General features: G+C 38.5%; 1 protein-coding gene across 1 annotated transcript in view; it reads left to right on the forward strand.

Annotated features, from left to right (window-relative positions):
- The window catches only part of cadm4 (cell adhesion molecule 4), a 479,227-nt gene that overhangs the window by 403,873 nt on the left and 59,899 nt on the right, over nt 1-15,455 (forward strand). The window contains exon 4 of the mRNA XM_020940405.2: nt 14,719-14,880. Within this exon, the coding sequence (XP_020796064.1) occupies nt 14,719-14,880 (162 nt within the window). The remainder of the gene's footprint in view (nt 1-14,718; nt 14,881-15,455) is intronic.

Genomic DNA, 15,455 nt, shown 5'->3' on the forward strand with positions numbered 1-15,455 from the left:
ATTAAGGATAAAAGGAGATGGCAAGGTCAATACTAGTTTGTGTCCGCGTTGTACAATTTGACAATGTCGTAATTTTAAATGGAGGCCAGGGGACTATAAAACTCTACAGAGAATTACTGTTTTTGTAAGAAATCTTCTAACTTATGACCCACAAACTACATATTTGTTAGGCCAGGGGTTACCTTCACAAATTTAATCTTAATCACGTATTCACCTAATGGTTTATAAATGGTGCACTGTGTAACTTTCTGGAGGGTCCGTCACCATGGAGATTTTATTGCTTTCCTTGGAATATTTCACAGTATGATATTAACCCTATCTATTTCTATGGAGACAAGCACCAATCTAATTTACAGGCCAGATTTGTGGAGAGGTGGGCCGCTTACAAATACATGTATTTCAAGATATTGTTTTATTGTAAAGAACACCTATAATTAAATCATAATCAAGTTTAATGTCACATGTGGTACATTCCAGGGAAAACAATCTCCCTAGAGTATCTCTATGGACACAACCAGGTGCTAGACTCTTACCAGAAAAGTTTCACAGTGCACCTTTAAATTTTAACAACAAATTCCACCAGAGTTGTCATGTGAATGCAGCATAGAGGTAAACTTTGAATCTGTTTTCAATTGTAGAGGGTTGAAGGTTAAAGGTCAGGGAAATGTGTACATGTATATGAAAAATACTTTTTTAACTTCATATGAATATACTGTATTTTGTTTATTTTGGGCTAGGTACAGGTTCTTAAAATAACATTGCGCTAAGGAATGAAGTGAGTAAAAATATCTATCTCTCTACTGCAGTGCTAGTCGTACATTCCTAACAAGAATATTTACCACGAGATAAAAAAAAAACAAAAAACTCTTGTGTGACAAAAAACTTTTAGGTATGAAATAATCACTTAAAGAAAGAAGGACACTATAAGGTAGCGTCAGTACCTACATCATCACTCACTCTTGTTTCATCTTTTAACACAATGTTTGACTGAGATGGATTGCCGTGGCTGACTTGTTTGCTGTCACTTTGACAAAGACATCTTATTTTCGTGTGGCATTGATGTCAAGTGAAATGGTTTTGTTTGGCAGTGTTTTTCATTCCTCGACAAGTTCACATTCATTAGCATATACTGATACAAACAAGCTAGGTTAAAGGTCTACGACTTTGGCCTTTCTCTCTAACCAAAACACACCACTTTTGTTGGACACAGCCTGAATGGTACGATGAGGACTTCTGATAATTTATTCCAACAGACCAATGTTTAGTTTGTTGATAGTCTTCTTCAAGTGTGGTCAAGTGATGTTGCTGTGACTTGTCGGATCAGCTGATATAAACAGGTTCTGGTGCTGTCTTCCTATTGGTGGAGACAGGACAACAGCGCCATCTGCAGTCCAACTTGATCAGGACAGCATCATAGGTGTGTGAGAGTAAAAAGGCCCTTTGTCCCGGTTTATAAAGAAGTGTGACATCACCGATAGCGTTCAGCTCCAGTCAAATGAAGCTCCATATTAGGAACAGGAATTTATTTAAGGACAAAATAGCAAATAAAAAACAGTATTATGTAGAACGGGTTAATACGAACATTTTAAGACCAAAATGATGAGGCTTGCAGCAGCAGTTACAGAGAAAGAGGTGACAGTTTTGCATTTTGAAATCAATTGGAGTTGATGGAGCCAGAAGCGCCCCCATGAACACTTCCTATTTGTAACGTGGTCCATTTGTATATACAGTCTATGGTTTATAATAAGCTGATCAGACATGTCAACAGCAACATCACAAGACCACAGTGAAGAAGACTACACATGATGAGTCTAAACTGCCAGGCATGAAAACAGCAAAAAGGTACAAAAGAGAGTTAACCTGATCCAGACAAAGTGACGCATCCAGGTTAGAGGTTCTTACAGGGCTGTGGGCATAGTCGGCCCTCGCTGTGAGTGATGACAGGTGTATTATGAGACAAATGAACAGGTTAATGAGCTAATGCAAAGGAGGTGAGTGCATAATATTTCAGATGGATGGCTGAATGGACTGAGGTAGAATAGAGAGGTGATTGATGAGGTGACATGGGGACTGGCAGATGTAAAAGCAGGTTTAAGATGGATGGAGAAGGAAATGTATGTATGGATGACAGTTTGGCCCCAGGGTTGAGTTAAAGCATCGGCAGACAGAAATCAGCAAGGAAAATAGCTGCGATTGGAATAAGTACATTTCTCAGCGGTTTTCTCATCTGTGTGCTAAATATAGGCGTGACATTACACAGGCACAGTTCCTGCTGCTTGGGTTGTTAATCAGACTAATTAGTTCTTACAGATGTCAATCATTCATAGAAAGGTGTATTGTGTAAAATGGAACTGTATTCAGAAAGGGATGATTTTTTTCCTCAGCCATTTACAGCCGTGTGCCGTGCGTCACAGTAAATCAGATTTCAAGACACACAATACGCTGTTTTTTCAGTCATTTTAACCCTAGTTTCCATCACAGCAGTAGAATGAGTCACCTCAACTTCTCATTTCCTCTTAAACAAAATCACTGTCTTGATTTCTTAGGTGCAGTACATGCAGTACCGTATTTTCTGGGCTATTAGACACGCTCTTAAGCCTCCAACCCCATCAAAAAACGACCCGCCCCGCAATCCAGAGTGCCCTACACACGAATCCACTCGGGTGTCCCAGCGCAACTTCAGTAAACTACAAAGCCGCACCACCTGCAGCGCACGCAAACACGCAGGGAGCAGACAGTGACCGCACAGCAAAACACACCCACAGCCACACTCATCACTCCACGCGGACAAGGAATGGAATGGAGGAACAAACCGAAAAAGCGAGTGCAATGTGCCACTCTGAGCCACAACTGAACAACTGATTCACTGCGAACCCAACAATCCAGCGATCCCAGACAGCACCAAACGCGCCAAACAAAGTCCCACTGACCCATCGAACTGTTGTGTTTCCTTTAAAGTCCAGTGCAGTTCATTTGTGAAAAAAGTTAAAAAAAATACACCATTTAATGACAGTGCGCCTTATAATCCAGAGCGCCTAATAGCCCTGAAAATACGGTACTTTATGTCAATATCTGTTACCCAAAGACTGCATATCAAAGTCTATTTTATAGGGGTGTAATGATATCCAAGTCTCATGATACAATATTTTCACGGTATGAACCTCCTTATTGTGATATCGTGGGAAAGCTCACAATATGATGGGGAGGATCACAATTAAGGATGTAACAATATCCAAATCTCACTGTACAATATTTTTACTGTATACATCTTATGATACGATATTTATTGCGATTTTGTGGAGCCTAAACAGCTAAAACTGTTAATATGCTACTTTTTCCTCTTGACAAGACCTGATCCAAAAAATTAAGACTTAAAAGTGCTTAGAACTGTTATTTCTTCTTGTAGTCTACACTGAAATGGAGCAAAGGATCATGGTCTATGTAGTTTTCTCTATCTTTTTTCTTCTTATATTGTGAAGGTCCACGATATTATTGTGAGAACTTTGACGATACGATATCATGATATTTCAGTTATTGTTACATCCCTTCTATTTTATTATTGTATGAAGGATTGTTGATAGAAAAAGAAAAAAATACTTGAAATGTATTTGTGAATAATATGTGAAACAAAACGAAGCAAAAAGTTTAAATCTGGCTCTACCAATTTTACAGATTTATGTCTCAGAATGTACAATTTTGGCATTTTTTACACTTAAATGCCTTATTTCTATATTAAAATATGAAAAAGTATTTTTAAAAAAAATCATGATTAAAACTGTATAAATAAACCATTCACCTACTTCATGTTATACTTCCAACATCTGCAGACAAGAAAAGCAGACTCACTGTGCCTTTAAGTCTGTATAAGAGATGTTCAATGTTTAGAACTAATTTATAACTTGCTGATTGTATTCCTTGAGATTTCAGGCTTATTTCCAGTGTGGTTTGTTTATACACAACAGCACGTACCCCCAGGGCAACCACACTCCTCCACCAAGGAACACAGTGAGGAAATGCACTCTGCAATGCCAGCAAGTGTTGCCAAAACGCGAGGTAGTCTCTGAGAAATTTTGATAACTTTTAAGGGAACAAATTTACTGCCGAAAATATACAATCTATCTTGCAATATTCAGTGGCAATTTTATCTGCTATAGAACTCAGAATTGCACTAAATAATAGCTTTTCAAGTTGCACAGCCTCATTTTACAAATAGCGATATTTTCTGAACTGTATTCTAATATACGAGTCTAATGCTTTTGCAAATGCCATAAGAACTATTATCCTGACAAATAGAAGTGAAAAGTGCACAGTGTACTCAGTACTGAAATCATTCAACATTGTCTCCTCAAGCTTAAACCATGAACTCCCTTAAGTACAATGCAATGTTTCACCGAGTCCAAATGCAAAAATGCCTCTTTTCTGGGGGTTGATGGAGATCTGTAGCAACCGATAGCGTAATAACAGACAATAATGTTATATAACAATAAGTTCACTCAATTTGAGTCCTCCACCTGCTCGTCTCCATGGAGATGTTTTTCTGAAATGTTCCACAGTATGACATTAAACTGATATATTTATAATTTTGTCAATTACAGGTGCTTTGAAAAACATGCATTCTTACAGAGAGCGCAATAACCTCTCCCTAAACTTTGAATTGTCCCTATGGACATAGACATGATTAATGTCATACTGTGGTACATTCCAGGTAAAGCAATCATCATCTCCATTCAGAAAAGTTGCATAGTGCACTTTTAACAAATGCTACAGTCCCTGACAAAAGTCTTGTCGCTTATCCATTTTGTAGAAACAAAAGCTTTTAACTTGACTTTAAATTAATCGATTGGTTTTAGAAATGTCTCATATGAAAGCTAAAACCCTCCCAAATTATGCTCAATATACTAAAAAAAATTAGCTTCACTGAAAAAAGATTGATCATATAATGAACACAGAAAGGTCAGATTTTGGCAAGACAAAAGTCTTGTGGCCTTGTCATATGATGCACCCAATCCTAGATTACAGCCTCACCTGTGGTCAGTTACTGATCAATCAATTAGTGGGTTTGTGTATAAAAAGAACCCCAGCACACCAGACCTTCACATCAACTGCAACCTTGACCTCTGACAACATGCCTAAGATCCACCCTGAGACCAAAGCGTTAATTATCAAGAGGCTGAAGACCAGATCCACTGCTGAGGTGGTGACACCTTCAATGTGTCTCAGCATCAAGTACAAAGAATAAGAAAAAGATCTGAAATGACTGGAGATGTTTTTGACAAGCCCAGGTCCGGCAGACCCCGCAAGACAACTGCTCGGGAGGACCGTTTGTTGATTCGAAAATCCACGGCCCCTTTTCCACTGCAGCAGAGCTCCACCAGGCCTGGTCACCTCAAGTCCCTGTGTCAACCACAACAGTTTGTAGAATTCTGTCTCGAAATGGCCTCCATGGTCGAATCAGTGCACAGAAACCAGCACTAAACAAAAGGTAATTAAAAAACTGTGTGGCATTTGCCAAGGCCCACAGCCTGCTAAAAGGATGGACACTGGAAAAGTGGCAGAAGGTGGATTTCTCAGATGAATCCTCGGTTGAAATACATCACAGCCGCCGCAAATATTGCAGGAGACCTACTGGAGCCCGCATGGATCCAAGATTCACCCAGAAAACAGTTAAGTTTGGTGGCGGAAAAATCATGGTCTGGGGTTCCATCCAGTATGGGGGTGTGTGAGACATTTGCAGGGTGGAAGGCAATATCAATAGCCTAAAAAATCAAGACATATTAGCTACCTCTTACATTCCCAACCATAAAAAGGGTCAAATTTTGCAGCAGGATGGTGCTCCATCGCATACTTCTATCTCTACATCAAAGTTTCTCAAGGCGAAGAAGATCAAGGTGCTCCAGGACTGGCCAGCCCAGTCACCAGACATGAACATCATTGAGCATGTCTGGGGTAGAATGAAAGAGGAAGCATGGAAGGCAAAACAAAGAATCTTGATGACTCTGGGAGGCATGAAGACGCTTTCTTTGCTATTCCTGATGACTTCATCAACAAATTGTATGTGAATCATTGTTGAACCGCATGGATGCGTCCTTCAAGCTCATGGAAGTCATACAAGATATTAAATATGGATCTCACAGCACCACTACTTAATTCACTGACGTTATGCAAAATATTTTTGTATTTGAAGTAAATTATTTGTTCAATTTTCTGTAGGCGACAAAACTTTTGTCTTGCCAAAATCTGACCTTTCTGTGTTCATTAAATGATCAATCTTTTTTCAGTGAAGCAAATTTATTTTAGTTTATTGAGCATAATTTGGGAGGGTTTTAGCTTTCATATGAGACATTTCTAAAACCAATCGATTAATTTAAAGTCAAGTTAAAAGCTTTTGTTTCTACAAAATGGATAAGCGACAAGACTTTTGTCAGGGACTGTATGTTAGTGTCACCAAGTCACCAAACACTTAGAACAGTAAGTGGTGGAACGCAGTAGAATCTCTTTTTGAGATATGGCCCAAATGGAATGGTCACTTACGCAAAACTGACTCATGTGACCTTTTAATCATGCTGGAATGTTGTTACCTCCTCAAAAACATACCCAAAGTTGTGTTTTGTTTCATTCACAGATATTTGAGTAATCCTTTATTATTAGTCATCTGCATCTCTCACAATGCTCTGGTCCACCTTGTGATGTCATGAAGCTGTAAGTTTTCAAGTTAACAAAAACCTTTTACAATTCCAGGGCTGAAATTATCCAAATAATTCTAGTCAAAGTGTATTGAGTTCAAAAGCACAGTGGAAGAAAACAGAACTCTTGGTATGTTTTTTAAGAGGAAACAGCTTTATAACATAGATCAGAAAATAATATAATATGGGCTTTTTAAACTATTATATTCAGCGTTTATGGTTAGATTTTTTTAGTTTTACTCTATCATTGTGCAGACAAAAACATGCAATCTGAGAACACCATCACCATGTTCTTAACTCATATTATATCTCATTTTATGTTGTAATCAAAACATGTCCTATCTCTCTATTTCCATATAATCACAATTCACACCTGTCTTCATCTCAATTGCATATTTTATCTTGTCACAGTTACATAAAAGGACCCTGACAGCCCCCGCTACCTGTATGACACAAAGAAAGACTAACTTTTAATCCAACAAAGAACCTCACTTTCGCTACTTATCTTGAAAAATCTCTGAGCCATGTGTCAGTCTCTTGGCCTTGATCTGTCTTATTTTAAAAAGTCCCTATTCCCCCCACCACTTTCTCACATTTAAAGGGCCACTTCACTCAATAATACATCTGTGACTTCATCTTTTCAACATTCTCCGTGTAACCCCAGTGAAATCATTTTTGCGCTTTGCTGTTGGAATTGGCACTTACGTTCAAAGCATTTCTCAAATTTTTAGTTCAGCTCATTGAGTCCAAACAATGAAATTAATTAATTCCTTCATTATTTTTTACTTCATTAACTTTTTTTGTATAACCTTGTATGAAAATCACAAATTACATCCAGCTATCCATCCATTACTACCACTCAATCTTTCAAGTGCCCCAGAATTATTCATTAGTCACGATAAATGGAATTTACACTGCAAAAAATCAGATCTAGCCAAGTTAAGATCACTTGAATTAAGAAAGTTTTATCTTGATTTGAGTAAATTTCACTTCACAAGTAAAATTATCTACCAATGGAATAAGACTTTTTGGACTGAAAATACAAAAACACATCATCTTACACTTAAATGTGCACTGGAGACGGAGATGGTATTGCCCTGTTAAAAATGTGTCACAGTTTTGCTTTACTTTTCTATCCTCATGGAGACCAAACAAAACCAAGTTACTGGTCAAATCTGTGGAGAGGGAACCCGGCTCACAGTCAGAGTGCCTGTTTTTCTAGGTCTTTTGAGCTATAAAACCACATGTAATTGAATAAATATAAAGTAGAACTGTTTAATGTTATACTGTGGAACATTCCAGCAAAGCAATAACACATCCATAGAAAGTGAGTGATGGACCCCAATCAAAAAGTTACATAGTACACCTTTAAGATAAGAAAAACAATGCTTTGCACTTGAAATAAGAAACCAAATTTAATATTGAGATAAGAAAAACACACTTATTCCATTGGTAGATCGTTTTACTTGTCAAGTTGAATCTACTCAAATAGTAAAAGAAAAGTTAAGTTTTTTTTTTTTTTTTTTTTTTTTACTTACATACCCATATATTACTTTTTTTTTACAGTTTATTTTATTTTATTTATTTAATGAGACAGGGACAGTGCATAATATACTGTAACCTTAATTGGAGAGATGCATTGTACCAGGTTATAGCGCCAGTGTTCTTTTCCATCTGTAGTCCCAGGGCAGGTTGATGTTGATAATATTCATAAAATCAAACATACAAAGAGAATGTCTTTATAATGTCCAGAGCATCATAACAATTCTGTATCATCATTCACTGCCAGTTCTCTCAGCATCTTAAAAACATCATCCTTATCAAAAACGTCCACACTCTCTCCAGACACTCATCAGTCCACATTATGGGCACATGTTTGGTTTGAGAGGAGCCACTCTTTTGCCAGGCATGAGAAAGTGCCGTAGTTTGTACAGTACATGTGATCAGCTCTGTTGGTAATGGACCGCCGCACATGAAAAAGCTGAGTTTCCAAGTGCCGTCCTGCGTTTACGGACCCTGCACTTGCCGCACAGTGTAGATGTTGTCTTGCTTTGAGCTGTCTGGTTTACTTTTATTTAGTTAATTATCTCACTGTTGAATTATTTTGGTCATTCTCATTATACATCAAAACCTGTACAAATGAAAAACACATTATCTCCACATAGTATAATTACTGTATTAAAGAGCAAAATACACTCTAAGTACAGCACATTTATAGACGAAGTTAATTGTTGTCATTTTAATAATTGCTATCTCTCTGCTCTGTCACAGCCTATTTTCAGTCCCGTCATTTCATCTGAGCAATTTTGATTAATTGAGATGCAGCATGTTCAAAAAGTACAATAAAGTATAGATAGGTAATGATGTTTCAAGTTTGATATAACAAGGAAAACATATATTTGATAATGTAGCCTAGTTAGCCGTCTACTCCCACTTTCTGTTCAAATGCTGCAGCATCTGTGACTCTGTAAACAGGAAATACAGTATTTCTCCTGCAACTTTGGTTCTGAGCCAGTCCCAGCTGTGTACATCTTGAATATCTCTGCCTCATTCACGCTGAAACTTCTAATTTCTGTCGCATTTGAAGAGTACTTAATGGTTCATTTTGTAAATTTTCAGGTGGAGGGTCTGTCAAATTAGCCAGGCTGGCGCCACCTAGTGCCTCCACTAAGTTTCTTTTCTCTCCAGCGACTAGGTCAGGAATCAAAATACAATAGACGGTTCACAAAAATCCCTGAAGTGCAAGTTCAGGCACTAGACAATCAGTAAAGAGCCATATATTCTGTGCTGTCAACGATTCCCGAGATTGAGGATTTAAAGCCGGAACAAAGAGAATGTTTGGTGAATTTTATCAAGGGGAAAGATGTTATTGCCCTTCTTCCAACGGGATTTGGGAAAAGCTTAATATACCCTTTAGCCCCGTTAGCGGCGCATTACATACGTGACTACCAAACAGCAGCGATTGGTTAAATGAGGAAAAGTACTCTCCTACCTTGGAGTGAACGAATTCTAACACTGTGAAGTCAGACGGTTTCTATGAAGTGAAACGAAATGAAACTGGCTGATGAATCAGGCTGCCGTCAGATGCTTTTCTCCATGGAGATGCTATTGCGTCATTTGGAATGTTTCATAGTATGGCGTTAAACCTTTCTGTCTTTATGGAGACCAAACCAGATCGAGTTACAGATCAGATCTGTGGAGAGGCAACCCCACCCACAGTCAGAATTCCTGTTTTTCTATTTATTTTTGAGCTATAAACCTACTTGTAATTGAATAAATGTAAGGTAGAGGCGTTTAATGCCATACTGTGGAACATTTGAACAAACAGGTGACAGACGCCCAACCAAAAAGTTACACCGTGCACCTTTAAGACTTTACTTTGTGCTTGGGTGGTGCTTTCTATAATTACAGCTAATTGGCCTTAATAAAACATGAAGGGAGACTTTAAGCTGCCATGTATAATTAGACTGGCTGACTGGTCCCTATCACCACTAGATGCTATCTACATTACTGCTGTCTGATACTGTTCCGGCTTTGGACTGACAGAAGACCAGAGAGCACATGTGAGTCTGAACATGGGCCAGGTGAGGGGAGGGGGGGACTGGTTTCACATCTGCCATCTACTAAAAGAAAATCTAATAAACTTGCAGATGGAAGCTTTATTTCAACATGAACAAAAGTTTAATGGAATACTTTAAAGGAATGGTGCGGGCCTAGTAACTACTTAATGAATACCCTAACATATCCTCTGCATGGGTTTCAGAATGATGACAAGTTAGGACTGTTACCATAGCAATTAACAAGTCAAAACAAAATAGTATCATGGACACTCCTGCTCACCCACTGCACCAGACTATTGAAGGTCAGAGGAGCTCATTCCCCAACAGGCTCCTACAGCTCAAATAATACTCCCTACAACTGTACCACAACTCACCCTTATGTAATAGATAATACTCCCTACAAGTGTACAACAACTCCCCCTTATGGAACAGATAATACTCCCTACAACTGTACAACAACTCATCTTTATGTAACGGATAATAATCCCTACAACTGTACAACAACTCACCGTTACATAACAGATAATACTCCCTACAACAGTTCAACAACTCACCCTTATGTAACAGATAACCATATGTCCTGTCAATCATCATATCATTGTTAATAGGTGAGATTTAATTTTTTAATTACTTATTTTTCTATTTTAATTTGACTTGTACATATACATTTATATAATTATACCCTAATTGTCACCAGTGTCTTGCTCTTTTTGCTACTTATTTAGAATTTATCACCATTTATATGTTTTACTCTTTTTATTATATTGTCTTGTGATGTGTGAGCTACTGTGTCCAAATAATTTCCCTTGTGGATCAGTAAAGTTTGTCTAAGTCTCTATATCTTTCAACTGTCTTCAAAATGGCTACAGATAACAGGAAGCTGAAATCTATAGATAGATACTTTACTGATCCCGAAGGAAATTCAAAGTTTGGAAGCAACAATATAGAAACAAACATAGCAACATTATAGCAACAAGATATTAAATGTTAAATATTGTAATAGACCATTACAACAATTAAAAGACAGTTAACATTCAGATCTGTTTTACATAATCTGCTATGTACAACCTACTGTACACTGCTGTTAAGTCCTTCGGCAAGACACTTCAACCCATCTTTCTTATTTTAACATTGCTGTGATTATCAAATATTACTCATAACTCCTACTTCACAAAATACCACTGTCCTTTCAGCTCCATTGTGGACCGCTGGAGGCCCAAATGGCTGTTGTTTACGTAGCGCATTATCTCGTCTCTTCTCTTCATCTTGTCCCCCAACTTAAATGAACTGTGACACTAAAGGTTAGCCGCCGATATACGAGCAGATAAGGCGCTATAATTAAGACGCTATCTTCTCTCTCCTCTCCCACTCCTTACTCCTCCTCCTCATCTTCATCCACCCGCTCTCTCTCACATAATTGAAAACCATATGAGTAATATTGTTGTATTATGCCCCAACAAGCACCAGCTCCCCGTACGTGACCAATGTTGGGTACTGTTAGCTTTGCCACGCAGCGTCGCCCTTCCTCCCCTCCCTTCCTTCCACCTCTCTGTTCCTCCGCCAATCTGACTTCCTTTTCTTGCGCCTCCATCTTTTTAGCGGTCTTATCTGGCTCTTTCATGTCACGGCCGGCCTTGCAGCGGCGCTTCATCAATCAAGTCCATTCCGCGGGTTTGTCCCTTCGCCGTGGGTCCCTGGTCTTTCTTCTCACAGATTGTCTCTACAAGTTACAATCTCCATACATGTTTGTATCTAACCTTCAAAGGGATAGTGCAGTTTGTGTTGTGTCTGCTAACAATGCCAGTAAATGAGTTTGGAGCAATATAAATAGCATATACATTACATTCTCATTAAAGCTCCTACATTACGCAAAATTGACTCTTGTGAGATTTAAGCCATGATAGAATGTTGTTATCTCATCAAAAGCATTCCCAGAGTTGTTTTTTACTGCATTCGCACATGTTTGAGTAACTTTATTATTAATCTGTCTACAGCTCCAAAGCTCAAAATGCTCTGTTCCACTGTATGATGTCATCAAGTGGTAGTTTTCAAGTTAACATCTAGCTTTTATCTTCATTTCAGTAGAAATGGCCAATTTCAATACTGAAATCATCCAAATGATTCCAGTGAAAGTGTATGGAGTTTCAAAGCACAGTGGAGCACTACTTGTATTACTAAGTGACATCACAAGTTAGAACCGAGTGTTTTCTGAATTGAGCCTTTGTGTGGACGTGTGTGAAAGAAACAAAACACAACTCCAGGTATGCTTATGATGAGGAATTATAACAGATCAGAAAATAGTAAAATATGACTAACTTCTAACCGTTACCTATAAACTTGCTTACTTTCACATCTGATGAATCTGGTACTCCATTGTACAAAGAGTTTTTTTTTTTTTACTTTAAAATGGTGCTCCAACCTGAAAAAAAAAAAAAAAGAAAAAAAAAAAAAGGATTTTCTTCACCATTTAATGAAAAAAAAAAAAAAAAAAACTTGCTTAAGAACCTCACAGTTCTAACAAAAGAAGGTTAGAAAATCTGACAATGCATAATTTTTCAAGCTGCGTTTATATGATGACAGTCTGAACAGAAGATTCAAAAGTGGCATCACGTCTTCACTTTTTATTTTTATTTACATACGGTGATGCAAAAGTGTGTGGAATTCAATTGGGTATGCATGCCAGGTTTCTGTGTACTGTATGTATGTGATGTAAACGTATACACGACGTGACCAGATCTGACCAGAGTTTTGCGTCTTGGGCAGTGTAGACGGAAACGCTACGGCGGAGTGTATTCAAATTTTCCGCTCTGGAGGGTGGTTTCTGATCAAATATTTTGTCATTTTTACTCACAAGCGTTCTCGTGTAAACAGGGCCTCAGCATAACTTTTCTGCTGGGTGGTGCATCATATGTTTTGCCTGGAATGTTCTACAGTTCGACATTAATCTTGGCTTTTCTCCAAGTTACAGGTCAGACTTGTGAGGCAAGCTTGCTCACTATTGACTATTGAAAGGTGTGTAGTCCACCATTAAAGTTAATAAAGTAAATGATTTAAACCAAATGAATTCTATGGCCAAATAAAGCAGACATTAGCACAGACAATAAAATGAATATTGTCATTTTTTGGTAATGCGACCCAAAAGTTCAGAAACCAAGCCTTTCTGTTATGGGGTAGTTAAAAGTATAAGACAACGTTACCTTCACTCCTTTTTTAAAGTTGCCAAATCCAGTCAAGGCTCCAAAGGAATTATTCTACAAGCAAGAAAACTATCTCCCTCTCTACTAAACGGCTAGAAATTGCTAGGTGAAACGGTTTTTAGTTTAAATCAGTTTGCATGAAAGGAGTTGTAGAATTTTCAAACAAAGTTCTTTCTGCTGTGTCTTGTTGAATGGCCCTGCCCCCGTCTGCTCTTCCACACTGGCAGCCAATCTTCTGGGGAATAAATGAGCTACCGAAAACATCGAATATAGAAGCACATTTACAAAATACTTTAATCCGCCTCATTTCCTTCACTCCATCTTGAAAAAAGTGTTGATTTACCAGTGCAAACAAACAGCTCTGGGCTCATAATTGCCATGAAATATAGATGCAAATTGCGTCTCTCATAACGTCGCTCACACAGGTACATCCAGTGTAAAAGCTCATTCATCAGTATATCTCTCCATCTCATTGCATTTCTATTTACCATTCACCTCCCCTGTCCTCCCCCTCTCTTAGCTTAAGATGTCGGAAAGTAAGCTAATGTTTGCCTTCATTTCTGTGTTGACATTATAATGTAAAGCAGAAAGATAGGGCAAATATTCTTATATATATTATATACTTAATATGTTAACATGCACTTCCTGATGATTGGACAAAAAAAAGCTTTCTATTTAGATTAAGTTCTCTGTACTCACGGCAGCAAACGCACGGACATGTTCAGCACGTGCCTATGATCTAATGCACATCTAAAGTATTGAAATGAAAGTGAAACAAAGCATGTGGTTTATGCACAGCACGTTCCATCAGTTGCACACAGAGACGCTCCTGCTCTGGACAAAGAGCACACTGCAGCTGCACTCAGCACTCAAGTCCAGTGTCACCTCTGGGTGGGAAAAGTGAGCACAACTGTGTACCAGCAGCACGGTTCAAGGTTAAATTCTAGGGTGGTGTGGGGCCTTTCTGTGCGAAGTTTGCATGTTTTCCCTGTGCCTGTGTAGGTTTCCTCCAGGTGCTCTGGTTTCCCCTACTACTAAAGAAAGAGAACATGTACAGTAGGGTCTCCTGTGGGGCCAGAACTCCCCTGAAAAAGAGATTCTTAATCTCAGCTGACTATCCTGGTTAAAAAAGGTCAATAAATAAATAAACCAACAGTCCACATCTGAGCTATTTGTAAAGGACTATCACATACCAGCCTTTTACCACCTTCTCTACTTAACCACTACACCATGACACCGATGCCTTCTAACATCTCCTTGTGTCTTGTGTCTGTGCAGGTGTGGTGCTCCAACAAGACCATGGGAAGGTCTTCAGCGTGTCCAGCACCATCAGGATCCCCGTGGAGAGGAAAGACAACGGAGCGGCCCTGAGCTGTGAGGCCTTCCACCCTGCTCTGGACGGGCCTAAGAGGATCCGCCACTACCGCCTGGATGTCTACTGTACGTCAATCAAGTATTGTATATTTACAAACACTGATAAGTGTCATTTGAAAAAGTCACCAGAGGTTTGAAATTTACTGTTTGTATAGGTTTTGTTTTCAAAAGCCAAATGTATTTTACTGCAAATCAAAATATCTTTCCATCCCTTCTTCATTAAATCCACTAGATATTATATTTGCTGACAGTAGCAAAAAGAAAAAATATTTTTGGTAATTTTTCAAAACCAGTTTTTGCAGTTGAAGTCCTCAAATATAAATGGACACCGCATTCCAAAGATGAAGTGTTCATGGGGGCACTTCTGGCTCCACTGACTGTTTCCAGTTGACTTACATTAGAAAATGGTCACCCCTCTCTGTGTAGCAGTACTGCAGTGAGCCTCATCATTTTGGTCTAGTCTGGTCATTAGTACTAGTGCTTTTAGTGCTTTTATTTTGCTATTTCGTACGTAATTAAATTCCTATTCCTAATATGGACCTGGCTCTAAATGCACTCCTTTAACTGCCAGCCTTATGAGCTTCATTTGACTGGGGCCGAACTCTATGGGTGACGTCACACTCCCTGAGTCCACTTCTTTA

The sequence above is a fragment of the Boleophthalmus pectinirostris genome, unplaced genomic scaffold (genome assembly GCF_026225935.1).
Source record: "Boleophthalmus pectinirostris isolate CB_2022bp ecotype Guang Dong unplaced genomic scaffold, ASM2622593v1 HiC_scaffold_6, whole genome shotgun sequence".
In the NCBI taxonomy this organism is placed as follows: Eukaryota; Metazoa; Chordata; class Actinopteri; order Gobiiformes; family Gobiidae; genus Boleophthalmus; species Boleophthalmus pectinirostris.